This window comes from Hemiscyllium ocellatum, chromosome 24, assembly GCF_020745735.1.
Source record: "Hemiscyllium ocellatum isolate sHemOce1 chromosome 24, sHemOce1.pat.X.cur, whole genome shotgun sequence".
Lineage (NCBI taxonomy): Eukaryota > Metazoa > Chordata > Chondrichthyes > Orectolobiformes > Hemiscylliidae > Hemiscyllium > Hemiscyllium ocellatum.
Window position 1 is genome coordinate 7,958,223 of NC_083424.1, and position 26,065 is coordinate 7,984,287.

General features: G+C 42.1%; 1 protein-coding gene across 2 annotated transcripts in view; it reads right to left on the minus strand.

The window, feature by feature from the left end:
• The window catches only part of tango2 (transport and golgi organization 2 homolog (Drosophila)), a 200,731-nt gene that overhangs the window by 32,382 nt on the left and 142,284 nt on the right, over positions 1-26,065 (minus strand). For both annotated transcript variants that reach the window (XM_060843430.1, XM_060843431.1), the window contains one exon: positions 18,818-18,932. In XM_060843430.1, the coding sequence (XP_060699413.1) occupies positions 18,818-18,932 (115 nt within the window). The remainder of the gene's footprint in view (positions 1-18,817; positions 18,933-26,065) is intronic.

The window sequence follows — 26,065 nt, forward strand, 5'->3', positions numbered from 1 at the left end:
TTGAACCAAAGTGTCTGCTTTATGACTCTATGACTATGATTCTGCAGTTAGGCTTCACCTGTAATACTGTTTCTGTATCCACACAAGTAATACAAAGCCCCTGATAAAGAACCAGATTAGGTCACTCGATTTACATTCAGTATAAGAACCCTCAGTTACCATGGTTTTTACTCCAAAAATCATATACTTTGAGAAGGGTTTACTTAGGTATTTAAATTAAGGGATGGCTTAGATTTGCTAAATTTGGAAAAGATACCTGTGCTGGATACGTGGAGGTGCTGCTGTTGGACTGCGGTGGACTAAGTTAAAAATCACACAACACCAGGTTATAACCCAACAAGTTTATCTGGAAATATAACTTTGTGGAGCACTGCTCCTTTATCATGTAAGAGTGACTTTTAACTTTATGTTAGATATATTAGGGACATCTAACTGGACATGGATATAGGTTATATTATCCTAGAACTACAGTATAGAGTTGAACAAGTGGCTCAAGTGACTAGACCAGTTTACCTGAGACTTGGTCTCATAATCCAGAGAACAGGAGTTCAACTCCTACCTTGGAACATTGAAATTTCGAATACAGTTTAAAAAAAATTTGGAAAGGAAATGTTGCAATCAGTAAAGAAAAATGGTCATGAAACTGTTGCAGTATTAGAAATATATAAATGGTTCTGTGATGTCCTTCAGTGACGACAATTTGTCAGCTCTCGAGGTTTAACCTTTGTTTCCACACTGTTTAGTTGATTCTTGCCTAGTAAGACATATATCTCTACCAAAAAATCAAATCGTTCAAAATAATTTTTTTTAAAAATCAATTATGATGGGCAATAAAGGCTAGTGACTCTGTAACCCAAGAGTGAATAATAAAAAAAGTCAGATGTAATGAAGCATCTCCTTTCAAAAACAATCACTAAGGATCTTTAAATTGCAAGGATTGTGCAGTGAGTGCAGATTCATTTGGCAATTAGAAATCCCTGAGTGTTGTTAACAAACCTTTGGGGTATCAGGGGGAACTTGCCCCCAAAATCCCCAAAACACACTTAATTAATGCAGGGCGATGGCAAAAGTTAAATGGAAGGAAACAACTGTGGGGAGAAACAAGGAGATTGCATGTGAGCTGGGGAAAGACAAGTGTAATCAAGATACATAACACTTAATTATCATTTGGGAATTTAGATTTTTAAGATAAAAGCATTTGGATTTTGGTGAATTTTGTGAAGGTAGTTTTTTTTATTAAAAAAGGGATAGAAGGTCATTTAACTGCAGGTCAGAATAGAAAGTAGTTATTGTATGGGCAGAGAAAACTCTCACAGCTACATGGATTACACCTCTTCCCAACCTACCTCCTGCGAACATGCTATCCTGTATTCCCAATTCCTCCGCCTCCACCGTATCTGCTCCTTCTTTAAAGATCATAATTTCCCCTCCCCAGTGGTTGAAGATGTCCTCCAATGCATCTCATTTACATCCTGCACCACCACCCTCAAACCCTACCTCTCCAACCGTAGCAAGGACAGAAACCCCCGGTCCTCACCTCCCACCCCACCAACCTCCGCATAAACCTTATCATCCGCCAAAATTTCCGCCATCTACAAACGGACTCCACCACCAGGGATATAATTCCCTCCCCACCCCTATCTGCGTTCCGCAAAGACCATTCCCTCCATGACTCCATGGTCAGGTCCATGTCACCTCACAACCCACCCTCCCCTCCTGGCACCTTCCCCTGCAACTGCAGGAATTGCAAAACCTGTGCCCACACCTCCCCGCTCACCTCCATCCAAGGCCCCAAAGGAGCCTTCCACATCCAAAGTTTCACCTGCACATCCACAAATGTCATTTATTGTATCCATTGCTCCCAATGCGGTCTCCTTTACACTGGGGAGACTGGATGCTGCCTCGCAGAGTGCATTAGGGAACATCTCTAGGACACCCGCATCAATCAAGCCCACCGCCCCATAGACAAACGTTTCAACTCCCCCTCGCACCGGCACTCCCTCACCGCCTGACACTTTGAGGAAGAATGCCTCATCCTCTGCCTTGGAACACTTCAACCTCAGGGCATCAATGTAGACTTCACCAGTTTCATTTCCCCTCCCCACCTTACTCCAGTTCCAACCTGCCAGCTCAGCACCATCCTCATGACCTGTCCTACCTGCCAATCTTCCTTCCCACCTCTCCGACCTATCATCTTCATCACCACCTCCATCCACCTATGGTACTCTTAGCTATCTTCTCCCCATCCCCACCCCCTCCCATTTATCTCTCCATCCCGAAGGCTCCCAGCCTCATTCCTAATGAAGGGCTTTTGCCTGAAACATCGATTTTCCTGCTCCTCGGATTCTGTCTGACCTGCTGTGCTTTTCCAGCACCACTCTAATCTTGACTCTGATCTCCAGCATCTGCAGTTCTCACTTTCGCCTATAAAATGCAGAGAGTCTGTTAGGAAGGATACAGAGTTGATAGGGCAAAGGGATGGGTTAAAGTGTCTCTGTTTCAGTGCAAGGAGTGTCAGGAATAAGAGTGATGAACTTCAGACATGGATCAGTACTTGGAACTATGATGTTGTGGCCATAATGCAGACATGAATTTCACAGGGGCAGGAATGGTTGCTGGATGTTCCAGGATTTAGATCTTCTAAAAATAACAGGAAGAGGGTAAAAGAGGATGGGGAGTAGAGAGTGCATGACAGCTGCAGCAAAGGAGGTTGTTGAGGAGGGTTTTTCTGCTAAGTCAGTATGGGCGGAAGTCAGTCAGGAAAGGAACAGTCACTTTATTGAGTGTTTTCTATAGACCCCCCCTCCCCCCAATAGCAGCAGAGAGATGGAAGAACAGATTGGAAAGCGGGTCTTGGAAAGGTGCAGATGTAACAGAATTATTGTTATGGGTGACTTCAACTTCCCCAATATTAAGTGGAACCTCCTTAATGCAGATGTCTGGATGGAGCCGATTTTGTCAAGTGTGTCCAGGAAGGATTCCTGACTCAATTTGTAGATAAGCCAATAAGGGGGGGAAGCCATGTTGGATTTGGTGCTCGTAATGAGCCAGCCAAGTGTCAGATCTCTGGGTGGGAGAGCATTTCAGTGACAGTGACCACAACTGCCTCACCTTTACCACAGCAATGAAGAGGGATAGGAACAGACAATATGGGAATGTATTTAATTTGGGGAGGGGAAATTGTCCTGCTATTAGACAGGAGCTGTGGAGTATAAATTGGGAACAATTGTTCAACAGGAAATGCACAACAGAAATATGGAGGCTGTTTAAGAAGCACTTCACTTGTTGCGAGTATTGGATAACTTTGTCTCACTGCGACAGGCAAGAAATGGTAAGGTGAAGGAGCCTTGGATGACACAAGAAGAACTTCTCTTCAAGAGGAAGCAAGACGCTTACTTAAGGTTGAGGAAGCAAGGATCTGGCACAGCTTGGGTTGTAGGTTGTAAGTTTGCTCGTTGAGCGGGTAGGTTTGTTCTCAGATGTTTCGTCACCATGCTCGATAACATCATCGATGAGCCTCCGGTGAAGGGTTATCCCATTTCCTACTTATATGCTTTGGTCTGCTGAGATTGGTTATATTATTTCCAGTTCTTTTTTCGCAGAGGTAGGCAAATGGGGTCTAAATTGATGTGATTTTTAAAAAATATATATTTACTGAAAAATAGATTTTTTAATATAACAAATAAAAAACAATACAATTCAAAATAATACAAAGAAAGAACACCACAAAAAATTTAAAAACCCAAACTGCTCTCATGTACAAATATATATAACAATAATTTTTAAAACCTGACTATCTACTTAATTAAATTAATAATAATAACACAGCAATTCCCCCTCTTAGGATATTGGACTCAAAGCACAATTGTTAAACCTATATAAAATCCCTTATTAGTGTGGCAGATAAATCTGTGTCCAGGTATTCCAAAAAGGGCCACCATGCCTTATAGAAATTCTCAGTTTTGTGGTGTACCATACTTGTAAGAAAATCCAGTGGGATACGCTCCATAACAATCTTACGCTAACCTGACAGGTCTAGGGGATATTTGGACATCCAACCTAACAAGATATTCTTTCTTGTGCAGCAAGTGAGGATATTGAAATTTTTTTGTTGTGCGCATCCACAGGGAATACACTGGGCAGGCCAAGAAGAGGAGAGATTGGGTCCTTCTCCACTCTTTCACCCAAAATCCCCTCCATTACACCTGCCACAGCGCTCGAGTACTCCAGTATGTTTGAAGCCTACCACAGGACCAGAGACAATCGGTAAGAGTGCCCGTACTAACGCTACCCTTGGGGCATGTTGAAAATACTCCTGGTTTAAAGTTTGACAAATGATCTGGAGCCAAGTGGACCTTGTGAAGAATCTTCAACTGTAAAGCATGGGTCTGATTGAAAATGGATAACTTTCTTGCGTTTTCCCAAATACCTTCCCATGCCTCTGAGGAGACCTCAATGCCTAGCTTTCTCTCCAACACCCTGCAGAGTCAATCAAACTCATCTGAGGGGTGGCCCCCTAACTAAAGTGCTGACAAAAGTGTACTCTTAGCACTGTGCACCCTCCTCTCTATGTTTGATTTGTAGGGATCAGTCAAAAGTGGAGTCTTTTTTTGGATAAAATCCCTAACTTGAAAAAAACAACTCCCTGCTAGATAGCTCGTATTTCCGCACTAACTGATCAAAAGACGTAACTGTGTCTCCCTCAAATAAATCACCCATACAAGACACATCCCTACATTTGAATCCTGAATCCACAATCCCTGGATGAAAACCCAGCAAACCCAGTATTGGTATAAGAAAAGACGCTTTGCCAATATTGCCTTCCCTCTGCCGAATTGCCCTCCACGCTTTAATAGTATTGATAAATATTGGGTTATGGCAATATTGCTTAACGGTTCTCATGTTGTCCAAAAACAGCAAACTAGTAAGGGGGCACTGTGCCTGAGAGTCATAAAGACGTACAGCAAGGAAACAGACCCTTCGGTCCAACCTGTCCATGCCGACCAGGCATCCCAACCCAATCTAGTCCCACCTGCCAGCACCCTATTCATTTATATACCCATCCAAATGCCTCTTAAATGTTGCAATTGTACCAGCCTCAACCACATCCTCTGGACCACCCTCGTGTGAAAAAGTTGCCTCTTAGGTCTCTTTTATATCTTTCCCCCTCACCCTAAACCTATGCCCTCTAGTTCTGCACTCTCCAACCCCAGAGAAAAGACTTTGTCCATTTATCGTATCCATGCCCCTCACAATTTTGTAAATCTGTATAAGGTCACCCCTCAACCTCCGATGCTCCAGGGAAAACAGCCCCAGCCTGTTCAGCCTCTCCCTGTAGGTCAAATCCTCCAACCCTGGCAACATCCTTGTAAATTGATATCTAACCATATTGATGAAGGTTCCCCACAAGCCCAATCACTCACATAAGATAAAAGCGAGCTTAGTTGATAGTTGTTAATGTCCGGGAGATCCACTCCCCCCAGGCTCTGAGGCAATTGCAGTTTCGCTAATTTAATAAGGGGCTGCTTACGATGCCAAATGAAAGAGCTGAACCAGCCATTCACTCCTGAACCTTTCTTTATTGAAAATCAGGGGAGCATCCATATAGGATACAACAAACGGGGGAGAATATTCATCTTAATAAGAGCTATCTGACCTAACTATGAGAATGGAAATGCCTTCCGTCTTTGAAGGTCTTGTTTGATTTTGTTGAATAATTGAACAAAATTGGCTTTAAACAACTGATCGAGAACTGCAGTGGTTTTAATTTATGTAGTTTTTATGTAGTTTTAATTCTAGTTCCTTCTCTCTGGAATCTAAATGTTACTGCAGAAGGTTATGGCTTGATTAAATGGTGTACATGGAACATCAAGGGGAGTTACTCACCAATTAAGAGAAAAAAGGTACTCTCAAGTCTTAGAAAGGACCTTCAGATCACCTTGGACAGATCTGTCTATCTCTTTGGACAAATTAACTTAATCTGAACAATTTAGTATGTACAAATAGTGGTGTTGTTTAGTAATGTCTCTACTTTTCTTGTAAAGAAAAGAGTAAGCCTGGTCAGGTCTTTCTTTTCCTACCATGGGAGCCATAAGACAATTAACATCTACCACTATAATGATATGCTGGGACTTGAGACTGATCAATTTAGAGAACGCATCTACCAAGAATTTGAGGGGGCCGGAGGGCAGTAAACATTTAAAACACCATATTCTTCCCCATTTATCAGAGCTTTGAGGATTACAAACCTCCCGTGTGTGTCTTTAACACACTGTAATAACTTAAATGGGAGATTCTTCGGCATCCCTGGACAGCAAAAACTGAGGTAAGTTGCTGTCTGAAACATTCTTGGGACTCTGTGACCTTTCCAGAGTCTCAGGAAATTGGGTTGGTCCAGGTACGGTGGGTTAGGACTTCATTCCGCCGGTGATGTAGTGCAAAGCTCTGCAATGCGATCTTCCTAGATTGCCGCTATCTTGGATTCCCCCCCAAAAATCGTTTATTGATGGATTTCCGGTTTGAACGCCAGACCTCAAGGAATTCCTGTGCGAGTCGGTCCTAGGATGGATGTGCGATTCCTGTCCTAGGATAGATGTGTTGTCCCACTAGGATACACGAACACGAATTAGCCACCAGATATTTCTAGTATCCTTATACACAGACAAAGAAGGGCACCACTTCGACAGGGACAATACATCAACCCATAGTTTGATTAAGGATAGTCAGAATGTCAGAGAGACAGGTCATGCCTCACAAGTCTTATTGAGTCCTTTGAGGATGGAACGAGACAAGTTGACAAAGGTCGAGCAGTGGATGTGGTGTATATGGATTTCAGTAAGGCATTTGCTAAGTTCCAACAGTAGGCTCATTCAGAACGTTAGGTGGTATGGGATACAGGGAAGTTTGGCTGTCTGGATATAGAATTGCCTGGCTAGTAGTAGATGAAGATATTCCACCTGGAGGTCAGTGACCAGTTGTGACCTGCAGGGAACTGTCCTTGGGCCTCAGCTCTTTGTAGTTTTTATAAATGACTTGGATGAAGAAGTGGAAGGGTGGGTTAGTAATTTTGCCGATGACACAAAGGTCAGTGGTGTTGTTGGAGACAGTGAGGTCTGCAGATGCTGGAGATCAGAGTTGAGAGTATGTTGCTGGAAAAGCACAGGTCAAATTTACTGCTCCTCAGTGGTGTTGTAGATAGTGTCAAGGGCTGTTGCAGGGTACAACAAGACATTGACAGGATGCAGAGATGGACTGAGAAGTTCAAACTGGCTAAATGCGAAGTGATTCATTTTGGAAGGTTGAATTTGTATGCTAAATACAGCGCTAAAGACAGGATTCTTGGCAGTGTGGAGGAACAGTAGGATCTTGGGGCCCACATACGTAGATTCCTTAAAGTTGCCACCCAAGTTGATAGGGTTGTTAAGAAGGCATATGGTGTTTTGGCTTTCATTAATAGGGGGATTGAGTTTAAGAGCCAGAAGATTTTGCTGCAGCTCTATAAAACTGTGTTTAGACCACACTTGGAACATTGTGTCCAGTTCTGATTGCCTCATTATAGGAAGGATGTAGATGCTTTAGAGAGGGTACAGAGGAGATTTACCAGGATGCTGCCTAGATTGGACAGCATGTCTTATGAAGGTTGAGTGAGCTACGGCTTTTCACACTGGAGAGAAGAAGAAAGAGAGGTGACTTGACAGAGATGTACAAGGTAATGAGAGGCATAGATAGACAGCCAGAGACATTTCCCCAGGGCAGAAATGGCTGTCACGAGGGGTCATAATTTTAAGGTGATTGTAGGAAGGTTTAGGGGAGATGTTAGAGGTAGGTTCTTTACACAGAGAGTGGTGGGTGCATGGAATGTACTGCTAGAGGAGGTAGTAGTGTCAGAGACATTAGGGACTTTTAAGCGGCTGCTGGACAAGCATATGATTGGCAGTAAATTGAGTGGTGTGTGGGTTAGGTTGATCTTAGATGGGGATAAATACTTGGCACCACATCATGGGCTGAAGGGCTATGTTGTTCTATGTTCTAAAGTGACCTAAGTACATTGTTTCTAAATAAGCATAGTACTTAGTAATAACATAGCCAGATACCCGTTGTTTTAGTTGATTAAATGTCTGCACTGCTGAGTTTATGATAAATAGAGAGACAAACAATCAGCTGAAATTGATGAAGTTCTGTTCAGAAGAATCAGATTTCAACTTAGCAGAAGAAAAAGTTTTCATTCAGAAGAGTGGTTTTCATCTCAGCAGTAGAATTGTAGGTTGGTAGAATCTCCAGATTGTGACATGTGAAGAGCAATCCAGATCGTGCAAACTGGAATAATGTCTTAAAACTGTTTCAGTAGTCCAAGAAGAAAAATTGGAAAGAATCAGTTAAGTGAGAAATTAAAGTGTTCAGTTATGAATGACATTTCTGTCAGATTGAGAATCTGAAAAGGATATTGCTGGGGAAAAGATCTGTATTTATGTTGATAAGTTATCTCTTAAAATTAACTAACATGTACAACTTTGCTTCCTTTACTTCTTAATAAACTTCTGTTGTGTTAAAAGGAACAATTACAGCCTTGTGTGAATATGTTTAGTGGCTAGCTCCTATGCTAGCCACGTGCAAAAATACACTTTTAATCTACCAAGACAGTTTTAATTCTGGAAATCAATTGGTCCAATATTATCATCAACTGGGGCCATTATATAGGGGAGCTGCATGGACAGTAGGGGAGATAAGTTGCTGCTGAGGGAGATAGGGAGTCTTTATGATATATGACATAAAATTTGAATTGCAAGAGGCAGGGGTGCACAGAGAAGCCACAAGTGTTGTGGGTTGGTAGGAGGCTGCAAGGGTTGTGGGGGAAAATAGTGAGCATCCAAAGGGAATTGAGGAGTCTAGACGGTGGGAGACAGTTTGGAGGTTTGGGGGGGGGGGGAGGAGGTGGTTGCGGGTGGTAACACAGGATGTAACAATATTGCAATAGATTGTTCCTTTAAAGACATGCTGAAGGGATAACAGAACAGTCGGTCTCCTTAGAGCTGTTTTTTCAGGGCTGTTTTTCCTTCCCCCACCAAACTCCATTTTAATTTAGTTCCTCTCTCTTCCTACCATCCTCTATTTTTGTCATTGTCACATTGCCCCTTGTGGACAATTGTTAATTGTTAATTTTTACTGTTGAGTTATTAGTTATTTTCATTAGTTAATTTCGTGGTGGGTTTATGTAAAAAGCGGAGCTGGTTTTCCTAAATAGTGAGGATCTATTAGGAATAGGAAAGAACAAACCCATATTGTAGTAAGGACAGAAAGATTAGAGAAAGAAAAAAAGCTTGAAATAAAACATTAAGAGTTTTGAGATGGACTTTTTAAAAAAAAGGTAACCAAGTAAGCACCGAAAGTGCTACAGAAAGTGAGATCTTTTCTCTGTTACCTCACAAGAAAAAACTTCAAGTTAGTTAAACATAATTTTCCCTCAAGAAATCCATGCTGGCTTTTCTTAATTAACATTTTTTTTTACATGTGACTATTTTGAATAATTGTTTCAAAAGTTTCCACTACCACTGAAGTTAAACTGTCTACTCTGTAATTGCTGAGCTTATCCTTAAAACGATTTTGAACATCCTGGCCGAACGTATGAGGGGAGTTCCTGGACTAGGGGGGATAGGACAGTGTCGAGGTAGGTAGAGATGAGTTCAGTGAGGCAGGAGCATGCTGAGACAATGGGTCGGCCAGGATGGTCAGGCTTGTGGATTGATTGATGACTGCATTGGCGCCACCTCGTTCTCCCGCGAGGAGGTTGAGTAATTCATCAACTTCACCAACACATTCCACCCTGACCTTAAATTTACCTGGACCATCTCTGACACCTCCCTCTCCTTCCTGGACCTCTCCATCTCCATTAATGATGACTGACTTGACACGGACATTTTTTACAAACCCGACTGCCACAGCTACCTAGATTACACCTCTTCCCACCCTATCTCTTGCAAAAATGCCATCCCGTATTCCCAATTCCTCCGCCTCCGCCGTATCTGCTCCCAGGAGGGCCAGTTCCATCATAGAACACACCAGATGGCCTCCTTCTTTAGATACTGCAATTTCCCTTTCCACGTGGTTAAAGATGCTATCCAACGCATCTCGTCCACATCCCGCACCTCCGCCCTCAGACCCCACCCCTCCAACCATAACAAGGACAGAACGCCCCTGGTGCTCACCTTCCACCCTACAAATCTTTGCATAAACCAAATCATCCGCCGACATTTCCGCCACCTCCAAAAAGACCCCACTACCAGGGATCCTCCCCACCCCTTTCCGCCTTCCGCAAAGACCGTTCCCTCCGTGACTACCTGGTCAGGTCCACGCCCCCCTACGATCCACCCTCCCATCTTGGCACTTTCCCCCGCCACCGCAGGAACTGTAAAACCTGTGCCCATACCTCCTCCCTCACCTCTATCCAAGGCCCTAAAGGAGCCTTCCACATCCATCAAAGTTTTACCTGCACATCCACTAATATCATTTATTGTATCCGTTGCTCCCGATGCGGTCTCCTCTACATTGGGGAACTGGGCACCTCCTAGCAGAGCGCTTTAGGGAACATCTCCAAGATACCTGCACCAATCAACCACACCGCCCCATGGCCCAATATTTCAACTCTCCCTCCCACTCTGCCGAGGACATGGAGGTCCTGGGCCTCCTTCACCGCTGCTCCCTCACCACCAGACGCCTGGAGGAAGAACGCCTCATCTTCCGCCTCGGAACACTTCAACCCCAGGGCATCAATGTGGACTTCAACAGCTTCCTCATTTCCCCTTCCCCACCTCACCCTAGTTTCAAACTTCCAGTTCAGCACTGTCCCCATGACTTGTCCGGACTTGTCCAACCGGCTTATCTTCTTTTCCACCTATCTACTCCATCCTCTCCTCCCTGACCTATCACCTTCATCTCCTCCCCCATTCACCCATTGTACTCTATGCTACTCTCTCCCCACTCCACCCTGCTCTAGCTTATCTCTCCATGCTTCCAGCTCACTGCCTTTATTCCTGATGAAGGGCTTTTGCCTGAAACGTCGATTTCGCTGCTCGTTGGATGCTGCCTGAACTGCTGTGCTCTTCCAGCACCACTGATCCAGAATTTGTAAGTGTCTAGTCCACTTCTACCATTCCCCATGTTTCAGAGCTTTTACAGTGTATTAACAGTATTAACATTAGCTTAACCAGTTTCCATATCTCCCCACCGCCCACCTTATCCCAGATCCAATCCTCCAACTCAGAACCGTCCCCTTAACCTGACCTACCTGTCCATCTTCCTTCCCAACTATCCACTCCACCCTGCCCACCAACCTATCTCAGTTATCTCCTACCTGCATCCACCTAATGCTATCCCACCTATCGCCTTCCCCCCAGCCCCACACCCACATTTATCTCTCAGCCCCATTCCCCCTCCACATTCCTGATGAAGGCTTGTGCACGAAATGTTAACTCGCCTGCTCCTTGGATGCTGCCTGACGTGCTGCGCTTCTTCCAGCACTACACTTTTTGACTCTTGACAGCATCTGCAGTCCTCACTTTCTCTTATTTTCATATAAATGGCCCATTGTCTGGAACCACAATAGCATTAAAGATCTAATTTCTGCTGAGCCTTGATACTGTCATCAGGTTTCCTTTTACAATTAAACATGCTTTCACACTTGGTGCTTTGGCAGTTTTTGAGATATGAATGAGACATGTACACCTTGGTTTCTTGTGTTTACTTTCTACTATTGTCTTCAGGCAATATTATCATGGTTCTATGAAATTTGGGCCCATGAAGTTCTAAATGTGACAGGATAAGTGAGACAATTTTACCAACATTAACAATGGAGCCAATGGCTTATAAGAGGTCACTCTTATGACTACGACCAAATTTTAAATAAATTTGAAAGCATGGAACATTATTTCCTTACTAAAGGAGAATGTTATGTAGAAAATAAAATGCTTAGAGGGGCATAATGGAATTGTGGATCTTTGAGCACCATGGTCTGTATCTGCTTTTATAAACAAATGAAACAAGGGAATCAAATATAGCCTCACTTGACTGTTAACAGATTAGGAAAGACATTAATGAGGTTCAGTAACCAACTGTCAATTAGATTATGTTTGAAAGGAAAACCAATACACAATACTTAAATAAAATTACTTGATATTTAAACAACTAATTTCCTGACTTATGAGAGGATTGACATTACTGCAATTAGAACATGGCATATTTCATCATAAATGCTGATTCAGATTAGATTAGACTTACAGTGTGGAAACAGGCCCTTCGGCCCAACAAGTCCACACCGACCCGCCGAAGCGCAACCCACCCATACCCCTTACCTAACACTACAGGCAATTTAGCATGGCCAATTCACCTGACTGGCACATCTTTGGACTGTGGGAGGAAACCGGAGCACCCGGAGGAAATCCACGCAGACACGGGGAGAATGTGCAAACTCCACACAGTCAGTCGCCTGAGGCGGGAATTGAACCCAGGTCCCTGGCGCTGTGAGGCAGCAGTGCTAACCACTGTGCCACCGTGCTGCCCAAACATTATACCAGCATTTACAGCCAAAGTAGACAAGCATTTAAAAAGGCAGAATGAAAAAATATATGGGGAAGCAGATATAAAGCAATGATATCAGAACACAGCTTTATTTCAAGAGCAACAAGTAGAAGTCTTCTTCTGTGCTGTAAATGTCGGTAATCAATCAAAGACAAAAAATTTTCAAGAGGCTTTTGAGGATGTCAGATAAATGTCGTGATTTGAGGGGTGCTGTGGACTATGAGTGCTCATAAAAGAGGGCCATCCCTAAAAGCAGCAGAGAGGGGCTCCTGGGTTTCACTCAACAATTTCCTGCAAGGCAGTGGGTCCATCATGCCCTGGTAAAATGCACCCAAAGACGTAAACTGCCCATAAGTGGCATTCAATTAGTTAAATTAGTCTCATGTTGGGTGGTCAGTCTGCTCACATTCCTATCACAGGCAAAATGTCATGGTGATGGGTAGTGCTCCACTATTGTCTCATATCTTCCCACCTTCCAGCCTGCCCTCAAATTCTGGTCTCAGTAACTCCTAAATTCTGCATACATTCCTTCACTAAAGGACAAGCAAAATATAATCCCACTGTATTTATTGACTCAACATTGTAGTTTATGGCAGAAAATAATGTGGTTCTCAAACTTTAACTCTTAAATAAAACTGGCTGAATTTTCCCATTTCATGAGTTAGACTGGCACCCAGTCCGCCATGACTCACTGTGACGTTTCTCACAGAATTTTCCATTCTTCATCTTATTAAGGATACAACTCAGCTCTTCAACATCCTTCTGATCCAACTGTGTGGCAGGTGAAGTGGAGGTGCTTGCCCCTGCTGAGATATTCCGGCATTTACGCCAGTGATGCCATATTTACGCAAGTCCAATTTCCTACCACTTCAGATGCTACAAGCCAGGAAATGCCCCTCACACTGTAGTGCTCCACTATTATCCCTGAGGAAATGGCTCAAAAAGCAAGTTAAGTTCCCCTTTGTGGGCAAAAGCCCCGAAGTTTCTGGTGGATGAGTAAGTGAAGAGAAGTGCAGTGTTTTATCTGATTGACAACCACAGTAATCCATGCCACCAGATACAGCCAGCCTGCACTGAGACAGTGGCTCGGGTCTGTGTTGTGCCACAGATAGACAGGAATATATAGCAGTTGGAACAGTGCAGGAAAGAAGTTAATGATCTTCTGAGCTCTGCAAGGGAATGTGTCACCATCTTCTCTCTGTTTCTTCATAGTCATAGGACCCCCACTCATCATTCCTGACATGGTCACTGCACACACATCTCACCAAAGCTCATGAATTTCAACTCTCATTATTGTTTGCATCATGTTCAGTAAATGGCTCAAAACTATGAATCTTTCCTGCCTCCTGCGCTTACCACTCACTCTCCATGGATAAATTTGGAAGAAAGCGGCACCATAGGGGCAGAGTAGGAAGTTAACTAAGGAAGTTTGGCGAGATTCAATGAGAAAACTTGCTAGGCCTTAGGAGAGGAACCCTCCATGAAACTGGGTGGAACTATCACTGTCAAAAGAAACCAGTTAAGACTCAGTTCCATGTGTTTGATATCAGTAATCAAGTAAAAGAATTTTGTATAATCACATGACGCCTTTGAACAACAGAGCTGAGCGTCGTTTATCTTCTCATGTACTGCACTCTCACATGCCTTCATATACAGGTTTTAAATTAGAAATAAATAGATTAAAACAGAATTAAATTTTAATATGGATGTAGATTGCATTTGTTTGTCCATCCCAGGCAATCTTTGAACTGAACCATTTTCGAGGATTGATAAGAGTCAGCCACATTACTGTGGGTGTAGAGTCACATATAGACCAGACCTTGGAAGGATGGCAGATTTCCTTCGTAAAAGAACATAACTGAATCAGGTGGCTTTTACTACAATTGATGTTAGTTTCAGGCCATCAAGATTAAGAATAGCTTTCAGTTCCAAATATTATTATTTGCAGCTATGATGGGAACAGCCTGGACTTTTGGATTGTTTAGTCCAATGACATTTACCACAATGCTACTGAATCTCCCTAATCAATGTAGAGAATAATTCGTATCAATGGGCTAAAACCTGGTCCAAACAACTAAATAATTATAATATCAACATAAAAACACAGACAACAAATATTAAATAATAAGCAATGACTTTGCCATTGAAGAACGGTTTAACCAATCCTTACCAATCTGCTGGCTGCAGATGCATCTGCCACAACAGGACTGGTGACAGTAACCACTAAACAGTACTTGCAAAATAAAGTTCTGTCTTCACATTGAGGATACTCTCCATTATGTTGTATGGCACTATCACCATCTAAATGGGACAAACTTCATACAAATCTGGCAACTCAAGATGGAGCATCCTTGAAGTGCTGCAGGCCATCAACTGCAGCAGAACTGTACTTCAGCACAATCTACAACCTCATGGCCCAGCATATCCTTCACTCAACTATTACCATCAAACCAGGGGATCAAACCTGGTTCAATGGAGAGTGAAGGTAGGCATATCAGGAGCACTATCAAGCATACCTAAAAATGAGGTTTTCCCTGGTGAATCTATTAAACAGGACTACTTGCATGCTAAGCAGCAAGTGATAGACAGAGCTAAGCGATCCCACAATCAAAGGATTAGATCTAAGTTCTGCCACATCCAATTGTGAATGGTAGTGGACAACTAAACAACTCACTGGAGGAGGAGACCCCACAAATATTCCTATCCTCAATGATGGAAGAGCCCAGCACATCAGTGCAAAGAATATAAAGCTGAAGCATTTGCAGCCATAAATACCGACTGGACAATTAATCTCAGCCTCCTCCATGGATCCCAGCTCCATGGAAGCACGGGCAAAAGAGCCGAATCCCAGAGGTGAGGTGAGAGTGACGGTCCTTGCATTCAACAAAGTTTGGCATCGAAGAGCCCTAGCAAACTGTAATCAATGGGAATCAGGGGTTTCCACTGGTTTGGATCATATCTGGAACGTAGGAAAAGGGTTGTAGTTGTTAGAGGTCAATCATCTTAGCTCCTTCTCATCTCTGCAGGAGTTCCTCAGGGTAGTCCTAAGCTTTATCAATAACCCTCCCTCCATCATAAGGTCAGAAGTGAGGATGATTGCCATTGATTGCACAATGTTCAGCACCATTCGCCGGTCCTTAGATCCTGAAGCAGTCCATATTTAAATGCAGTAAGATTTGGACAATATCCGAACTGGGCAAGTAACATTCATGCCACAGAAATATCAATGACCATCTCCAACAAAAGACAATCTAACTGCTGCCACTTGATATTCAAAGGTGTTATCATCAACGAATCCCTCACTATCAACGTCCTTGGGGTTACCATTGACTGGAAACTTACTGGACTCACCACTTAACCACAATGGCTACAAGAACAGGTCAGAGGTTAGGAATACTGTGGCAAGTAACTCACTTCCTGACTTGCCAAATCCTGTCCACAATCTACAAGGCACAAATCAGGAATGTGTTGGAATACTTGTCACTTGCCTGGATGGGTGCAGCTCCTATAATATTTGTCTTGTCAAGCTTGACATCATCCAGGACAAAGCAGCTCGCTTGACTGGTACCACATCTAAAAGCATCTACGTCCTCCACCACAGACATTCAGTAGCAGTCGTCTATACTATCTAAAGGATGCACTGCAGAAATCTACCAAAGATCCTTTAGATAGACACTCCAAGCCTACAACTTCCATCTCATAGGAGAAGGGCAGCAGTAACTTGAGAACACCCACCACTTGCAAGTTCCTTTCTAAACCAATCAACATCCTCACTTGGAAAAATATTGCCATCACTTCACTGTCCCTGGGTTGAAATCCTGGAATTCTCTAGGCCATTGTGGGTCCAACTATAGGACATAGACTATATCAGTTCAAGAAGGCAGCTCTCCTTCTCAACGGCAACTGAGGACAAGTAATAAATGCTGCCCCGGCCAGTGATGCTCATGTCCCACGAGTGAATATATTTTTAAAAAAAATTATTTTGCCCTCAAAGTACAGGAAAATTGAGCATGGAAAAGAGTACAGCTGCAAGGGATCAGACCAGATGTTGTTATATCAACTACATCAGTTTTATCAGTTGCTGAAGTAATTGGAGTAAAATAAAGTTAAGCCCCACGAAGAGGGAGTAAAAATGAAGTGAATCTGAGGGGAGAAATTATAGTCTGAATGAAAGAGTTATATTAATGGAAGATTATCGAAACATCCTGATTTATTTGTACATTTAATGTACATGCCCTGAACCACAGAGGCATTATTCAAATATAAATACTGACATTATTAGTAGGATATTTGACCTTTGGAAACAATTCAGTATCAATGCTGGGGCTCTCCCCATCTATTGACTCAATGGTTCTGGATAGACTGGGAACTCGGCATTAATTGAATTCATATGAGATTTTGATATCAACATTTCTAGTTTAAGAAAACACAAAGATTTTCAAATTTAGCGAATGAAAAATGAGCATTTCACATGGGTGAATTAGATAATAACAGAAATGGTAATGGTGTGATGGCTACTTTATCAGGGCTACTACATTTATTCACAGGAAACAAATGCCTGTCACTTGGCACTGAAGCCTGACCTAGCTTCCCAGAGATGAAGATGAACAGGAAGAAAGGCAGTAAGTTCACTGCAATGGCAATCAATTATTCTCACAAAGTATAGGCTCATAGGATCAGCAGATTTAAAGGTACAGCCACTGCATCAAATTGTTTGAAATTAATGAAAAACACATAAGTGACAGAATGAGAAAGGGAAGAGAGAGACAGACAGAGGATGGAGAGGGGAGAGAGAAAGAAAGAGAGGCAGAAGAAGAAAGGAGAAGAGGAACAAACAAGGAGCGAGTATGAAAACAACAAATCAAAGAATAGAAACATTTAATTCAACAGCATTTTTGTAAAGCACACTATTTAGTTCCATACCCCATCTCTTTCTCAATATCTCTTCAAGAACTTTTCCAATATTCTTCATGAGCTGATGATTGAGGGATACAAACTCTATCAGGGCTGCACATTCCAAATTTTAATCACATTACATAGCTTTTTATACACATTGCCAATTATTTACAATTTAGATTATTGACCTTTTAGCCAGTGGAAGCAGTTCCGGAAGAAAATGGCGAAGTGGGAGGAAGAATAGTAGAAGAACTGGGCATGATCAAAAGTCGGAAGGTTATGTTGGGAGCACTATTGCAGGAACATTATTGCAGCTGACTGGTTCACTTGCTAGTAGAGCCAAGGCAATTTAAAATTGATGGTAATAGATACAGAATCTGGATTCTTACTGCATTATTCTACAGTACAACCCTACAGTGAATGTTCACGAGATGCATGAATACTAAATATTGTTGTTAACAGTGCTCCAAACAGAATTAAGTACTTATCTAGAACACTGAGGTTAACCTAAAGTCAGACATTGTTTCATACACAATGATCAGTCCAGATCAGGTGACAAACACCTGATGAAGAAGCAACACTTTGCAAGCTAGTGCTTCAATAAACCTGTTGGACTATAACCTGGTGTTGTGAGATCTTTAACTTTGTTCACCCCAGTCCAACAACGGTTCCTTCAAATCATTGCTTCTTCAAGATTGTGAAAAAACATTTTCCTACTTGAATCATACACTGCCCTGTTCTTTAACTGTACACTGCCTTGCAAACCCCATAACACCACCACCATCAGCAAATCAGTTTTTAAAAAAGTACAGATTATGCAGGTTCTCTGCTTTTAATATACAATTGAGAGAATGAAATACATGACAAGGATCTGCCAATGGAAAGGTAACAATTAGGAAAAATGGTTGCTCATTGAATCAAATGCCTTTGTGAATCAGGTGGTCAGATATCCATGTTCTGGTTAAAGGTTTAGTCTTAGAAAGCTGATTGAAAACTATCAGCTGTATGGTTAATAGCAAAATATTGCAGAGACTGGAAATCTGGAATAAAAACAGAAATGCTGGAAATACAAAAGTTCATCAATCTGAAATATCAATTGACATCAGGCCTGTGGTGTACTTTCAGCATATTGTTTGGGATAAAAGTTGTATACTGCCATTGTTGATAGTGGTTTTCCTTCTGAATCCCATCTTACAGCAGCTTTGAAGTAGTCAGAAAGCCTAGCCCCCTGAGCTGATTCGACAGGAGCAGCAAACTAGAGGTAAATGTCAATGATGTTGATAATGTGTTTGTGTTTATTTGAATTGAACTGAAAACCAGCACTGTCAACAAATGATCCAGGTGAACTTACTTAAACTCTGCAGTTATCAAATTAAACCCATTGTACAGATGTCCTTCTGAAGATACTTTCTTTAAGTAAGTCAAACCATCTGCCTCTTCAGTCAGGAAATTTGCCACTAGATGACCTTGAAAAATATTAGAAAGAAAAACATAGATTTAAGTAAAATCTCTCGGTGGTCTGCACATCTTATACGAAATTAAAGAAATACATATGTATAAAGCCTTTGAGCTTGGAGAAGCATTTCTGCATGGAGATCAAAATTACTTAAGAACTTGTTGCTTTGGAATAAGTCTGACAAAATTACAGATTGAATTTTATATACCTTACTTGTACAATTGTACAAAGCTCAGCATCGAAAATGCGAACAGTTCATTTTCAAAATATTTTCACTGATGGAATTATTTTTTCTCATCCCAGTAAGGAACGTACAAATTCAAAAAGCAAATTGTGAGTGAAGTCAGGATTGAAATGGAGTTAGGATGCTCCCTTAATTTCGTAGATTTTTATGAGGCAAATTAGGTTAGTGTACCTATCACTTGGAGAAGTACAAACTCTAAGAAGTATGACGTTTAGTAAGATGTGTAGGCTTGGAGAATCTCTCAGCATTATGTATGCCTTCTACATCCCTGCAATAGATGAATGCTGCTTGTATGCTGATGTCTAAGGAAGATATGTGGTTCCATTCACCATTTCCATCAACTTTCCTGAGGGTCACTACAGGCAAAAATTCCTGAAGGTGTGTCTCCAATATCCAGGAAGTTGTCACAATGCTTATATTCCACATAACTCAAATGCTCCTTGCATTATCTCCAGGGCAAGCTTGTGGGTGGCCAGAGGTATTCCCAGAAGACCTGACTAACGACTCTAGCACATCACCCACAGATTCAGTTTCAACATTGAAAAGACATTTGAATAGGTACAGGAGTAGTAAAGGTTTAGAGGGATATGGGCCAAACACAGACAAACTTGGTCAGCATGAATGAGTTGGACTGAAGGGTCTGTTTCTATGCTTTATGACTCTAAGATGCCAAAACTGTTAAAATGCTGCTCATGCATCCGTTTCAGCTGTCATTGAAAAGACCACTGATCTACTGTAGATGTGCTTCCATTGCCTGGATCACTCGTGAAGAGCATGCAACACTCACCAGATCATATGCTGTACCTGCATAATCTAGCTCAATGACAGAGTGACAATTTAGTAGAGGGGGAGATGGAACCTCAGATAAAGAGGAAGGGGGAGTGTGATATGGATGCTGAGGTAACAAAACTGATGAGGAAGCTGCTGAAAAAGCCAGCAAGGCAGTGAGATGTAGCAGATAGATTCTCTCAGGCCTATCAGTCACTAGATCTGAGAATGAATGAGTATGGATTAACATATGTGAACACTCTGAGCTTGAAGTCAACTATGGCTGACAGGCCTGAAGGGAATGTTTGATTTCTATCATTTAAACCTTATAATCCTTTGTTTGGCATTCACTGAAATTTATTTTACTCACTTGGGTATAATGACCTTTTGCTTAGTTTCTGGGCCAAAACATCAGGATGAAGTTGAGCTAGAATACATGGAAATTACATGACTGGATGTGGCAGGACTGCAGATCTTGGACTTGATTTTTGGATGTGGGATCACTTAGCTCTATCTATCACTTGCTACTTATGCCGTTTGGCATGCAAGTAGTCCTGTTTGATGGCTTCACCAAGTTGACACCTCATCTTCAGGTATGCCTGGTGGTGTTCCTGGCATGTACTCCTGCACTCTCCATTGAATCAGGGTTTATCCCCTGGCTTGATGGTAATGGTTGAGTGGGGGATATACTGGGCTATGAGCTTACGGATTATGCTGAAGTACAGTTCTACGGCTGTTGATGGCCCACAGCACCTCATGGATGCCCAGTCCTGAGTTGCTATGTCTATTCTAAGTCTGTCCCATTAAGCACAAGGATAGTGCCACATAACTCGATGGAGATTATTCTCAATGTAAAGGTGGGACTTCATCTCCACAGGGACACTGTGGTGATTGCTCTTACCTACACTATCATGGACAGATGCATTAGCAGCTGGCAGATTGGTGAGGATAAGGTCAAAAATGTTTTTCGCTCTTGTTGATTCCCTCACCACCTGCTGTAGGCTCAGTCTAGCATCAGTGTCCTTTAGGTCAGTAGTACTGCAGCTGAGTTACTCTTGATGGTGGACATTGAAATACCCCACACAGGGTACATTTTATGCCCTTGCCATCCTCAGTGCTTCTTATCAGTGCTGGTCAACATGGAGGAGCACCGATTCATCAACTGACGGGGGAATAGTAGGAGGTAATCAGCAGGAGGTTTCCTACAGCATGTTTAACATGAAACCACAAGACATCATGGAGGCTGGGGACAATGTTGAGGACTCCGAGGGCAACTCCTTCCAAATTGTATATCATTGTGACGCCACCTCTGCTGAGGCTGTCCTGCTGGTGGAATATGACATATCCAGGGATAGTGACGTGGTGGTGTCTTTAAGGTATGATTCGTAAGTATGACTTTATCAGGCCATTGCTTGACTATGCTGTAAGAGAGCTCTCCCAATTTTGCTGCTAGTCTCCAAAAATTAGTAAGGAGGAATTTACAGGATTGACAGGGCTTTTTCTGTCATTGTCTTTTCCTGTGCCTATGTTGGTGCCAAGTGATCTGTCTGATTTCATTTCTTTGAGACTAGTGACTGGTCCAATCATATGGCTGGCTAGACCATTTCAGATGGCAACTGAGAGTCAACCACATTGTTTTGGGTCTGGACTGACCAGGTGAGGATGGTAGCTTTCCTTACCTGAAGGACATTAGTGAACCAGATGGGGTCTCAACAATCGACAATGATTTCATGGTCATCAGTAGATTCTTAATGCCAGCTTTTTATTGAATTCAAATTCTACTATTTGCTGTGGTGAGCTTCGAACCTGGGTCCCCAGAACCTTAGCTGAGTTTCTGGATGAGTAGTCTTGTGATAATACCATAGGCCATTGCCTTTCCCACTGCTCCATTTTTTTTTTTAACTGTGAACCCTGGCAGATGGACAAGATGATGCAAGTAGTACTAAATTGGTAGCTCTCATTAAGACATATTCAGTCCAAATGAGGCATCTGATGGAGATGCCTGGCACCCAGTTTTGTGTGAGACATCCTCTGCCATGGAAAATGTACAATGTAAACTCGCATTCATAGGGGCATCAAGCATTGAATAGACAGTGGTACATAAAGTGACAGTGTTCTAATGATTCATCCTCTTGCAGCACTGAATCCAGGATCTTGAGCCACCCATAAGCACTGACCTCAGTCCAGACTGCCTGCCAGTTGATGGCCTCCTGTATTATTCCATAGAAATAGTACTTTCCTTCTCCCTTACATGGTTTGCAGAAATATGTCGAGGGAGGAGTTGCCGCAACACGGAGCTGTTTTCTGTCTGGTGGTGCATCTCCCGAGGTGATGCTCCTGGCTTGCAGAAAGTAAAATGCTGTTCAGTTGCCTTTAACATAAGGTGCCCAGAAGTTGAAGCCTGGGAGGTTTTGATGCCCTTCAGAGCTTCCTACAAGTTAAATTTAGTGTTCTACCTCTGCACGCAGAAACAGGGATGCATTCACATGAGACAACTTGCTTCACATCTGAGTGGTATTACCTTCTGCTTTTAAACCTGGTGCCATACCTTCTGTCAAAAAAGTAAGATTCTGCACAGTATTTCCACTTGTGGGAGAATCCAAAACCTATAAGAAGAATCTCTTTACTCAGATAGTGTTGTGAATTTAGAACTCACGATCACAAAAAAAAGTAGGTGAAGCAAATAGAATAAATGCACATAAAGAGAACTTAGATTAATACAGCAGAGAAAAAGGAATATAAATTAGGCCTAAAGGATTGAATGATGTTGAGTCAGAAGACATTTATATGAAATATAAGCATTGACATGGATCAATGGGGCTAAAAGGTCTGTGTGCATTTTGTCAATTCTACACAATAGACTCAAAGGGATGAATGTCCTGATCCTGTTCCTACATTCTGGTCTTTACAGCGGAGTATAAAATATTTTTTGTATTGTTTTAAGTCTAAATATTGTGTTTTGGGATATATTTATGCAATGAGCCAAATGCATCTTTAATTCATAGTGCTCTTTGATTAAATCCAATCTTTTAAAGAACCTTTTTAAATGTAAATTTGATGCAAGCTCAGGAAGACAACTCTTAAAAATACTGTAATTTGTTAGTGAAACAATTCCCTAATGCAGCTGGTTCTGCCTCATCCCACCTCATCTTTCAGCAGCTGGAATGACAGCCAAGATGATGATGCTACAACTTCTGTCAGTGCTGCATAACGCACAAAAAAACAGGTCAGTCTCCAGGTGGCAGTGAAGACTAAAAATAGAAGCACTGCTTGGGTAGCAGGTGCTTATTCGGTTTGTAATTCTAAAACAAAAAGCATAATTATATGTTTTTCTCTGGCAGATTTGTGTTGGTAAAAATTAGCTTCAATTTGTGAAGGAAACAGCTTTAAATCTCAACATACAATTATTTAAATCGAAAAACAGCATAAGTGAATCTGGTTTTTGGTTAGGAGTTTGACATGTGAAATTCCAAATTAGCAACTGATTTTGAAAAATCTAAGTTCGGTCTGAAAGCTGCCTCTGTTCACACATTTGTCAATTACATTTTCTTCAACAAAAAACAGAAATAGAGGACACTATTGTAGATGTGATTAAAATAAGGTAACTGCACTTGAATGAGGAACAAATGACAGCTGTTTCTGCCCGAAATAGCTGGCATGCCTAACATGCTGTACACAGCATCTTTGTCAGCTACAGAGGTCCAAAGGAGTCACACCACTGTCTAAAGCCTAAAGGGGATTGATAGTGCATAAAACCCCAAGGCTGTAAGTTTGATATGCAATAATGAATAATGGAAATATTAACTGTATTTATAAACATAATTAATAACATACAACACAGGAAATAATATATTTGATTTTGCAACTAATGTCAACTTTGAATGTCATGCAGTATGCTTCTGTAAATTTTATGAATAAAGTATATTTTTGAGACAAAAGTAAACATCTGTCACAATACTTTACTGCATATTGTTAACAATTTTGGTCTCGTTTGCATGGAGCTACTGGAAATATTACAGAAGAGAGCCACCAGCTTAATTCCCAGTTTGAAGCATCTCAGTTGTGAAGCCAAGTTAAAAGAGTTGGGACCTTATGCTCCTTATGCTTTCAGACTAAAGAACACTCTGAGTTTGTAAAATGGCCTAGGGTATGAAGTGTGTTCAGATTTTTTTCCAGCTAAACAGGGTCTGGAGAACCCCAGGTCACAATTTAAAATAAAAAAGAAAATGCTAGAAAGATTAAGTAGGTTGGGTAGTTTCTGTGGAAGGAGAAAAAGGTGGAATCTCCCTGGCTCTAAAGAGCTGGATTCAGAGATTGGATTAGCAGCAAAATTTACAATTTGGACTTTGGATTAGCACTTCAATCATTCCTGCCTCCAAGCATTCTTGCTGCAAGAGGAGGCAAGTTGCTAATCTTTCTGATGCTGGGACTACTGCCCACAGAATGCAGAGGCTGGAAGCAGCTTTGGAGGCACCTTCCTGGCTGGATCAGGGTGACCAACACTGCTGCTGTCCAGATTGTAGGAGGGTCACAGCAAAAGAATGTAACCAAAGATAATTGCGGGACAAAGTTTGAATATCTGCTCTGCAATATTAAACAAACACTATTCCAATGATCCCCACTCCAATTCCATGACTGCCCGATAAAATCTGTAAAGGCTGACCACCCTCGGTGGAAAAGCTGCTTGGTCCCCTGCACCTGGCCCCTTGAATATGCCACAGGATTAACCAGAAGTCTTCGGGTGATGGGATCGGTTTCCACTCCTCATTAATGGCCCTGTGGGCCTTTTGGTTTTCCATTCTTAATCATGATTCCAAGGATTCCCAAATTGAGGTTGTCTTATGCTCACTGACCTGCCTCAACATGGTCCTCCTCTGACGGTGGGACTGCTGCCAGTATTGTGGGCACTCATACTGGGTCTCCTATTTCTGCAAATCATCTGTTATCCTTACCCCGACGGCAAATGAATATGTGGCTTGTTAACGGATGCCTTCTGGAAGGTTCCAACTGTTGGAACCCTCGGATCTATGCTGTGATCAAATTTTGGAAAAGTCCCGATGCCTCAGATTTCAAAGCCCACTGTTCAGTTGATGACCTACCTGTGTTCCACAGATGCTGCCAGATTGCCGTAGCATTTCCAATACTTTTCTGTTTTTATTTCAGATTTCCAGCATCTGCAGTATTTTGCTTTAATGTTAAATGTGGAAAGCCACATCATGTCTAGATGTCTGGAAGTGATTCTTTTCCCAGAGAATAGAGGACCTCTGGAAGAGGCTGTGGATTTGAGCAATGGTTGCCAATTCCCTGAATTTCTGCGAGTGAGAATTAGATCTGCTTTTAGCTGGGGTGAAGATTACCTCATAAAAGAGGTCCCAGGTTGAAATTCTGGACCAAAATGACTTCTTGACTTGTTTCAACTGAATAAAGGGTGAAACAATTGAACCTGGTTTTATCTTATGCTTTGCCTCACTCAGCAGATCACACAATTGTGGATGGAATGAGCAACTTCTGTATTTTGATCCCACATATAACATATGGTGGAAGAAGCTGGTTAGAGCAGACATTTCTTTCCTATATATCAGTTTAAATTTGTGTGCAATATTTGCCCAATTTAAACAAGCACTCAATTTAAAGGGGAACTTAAGTGGTGGAGACTATTTTAATGAGTAACTTTGAGCTCTCGTAAATTCCACGGTAGCTTTACTTAACTGTAATTTCTTCTCCCCCCTCATCACCTTAATGTGTTGATTTTTGATAGAGTACTTTTGCAAGGTCATGTGCACTCCACCTCAAAACTATAGTCTACACATGAGTAAATCAATGACCATGAGCAGGATACTTAATAAAATGGACCAAAACTGATCCCAATCCTGACCTCACCAAATTGGGCAGCACGGTGGCACAGTGGTTAGCACTGCTGCCTCACAGCGCCAGAGACCCGGGTTCAATTCCCGCCTCAGGCGACTGACTGTGTGGAGTTTGCACGTTCTCCCAGTGTCTGCGTGGGTTTCCTCCGGGTGCTCCGGTTTCCTCCCACAGTCCAAAGATGTGTGGGTCAGGTGAATTGGCCATGCTAAATTGCCTGTAGTGTTAGGTAAGGGGTATATGTAGGGGTATGTGTGGGTTGCGCT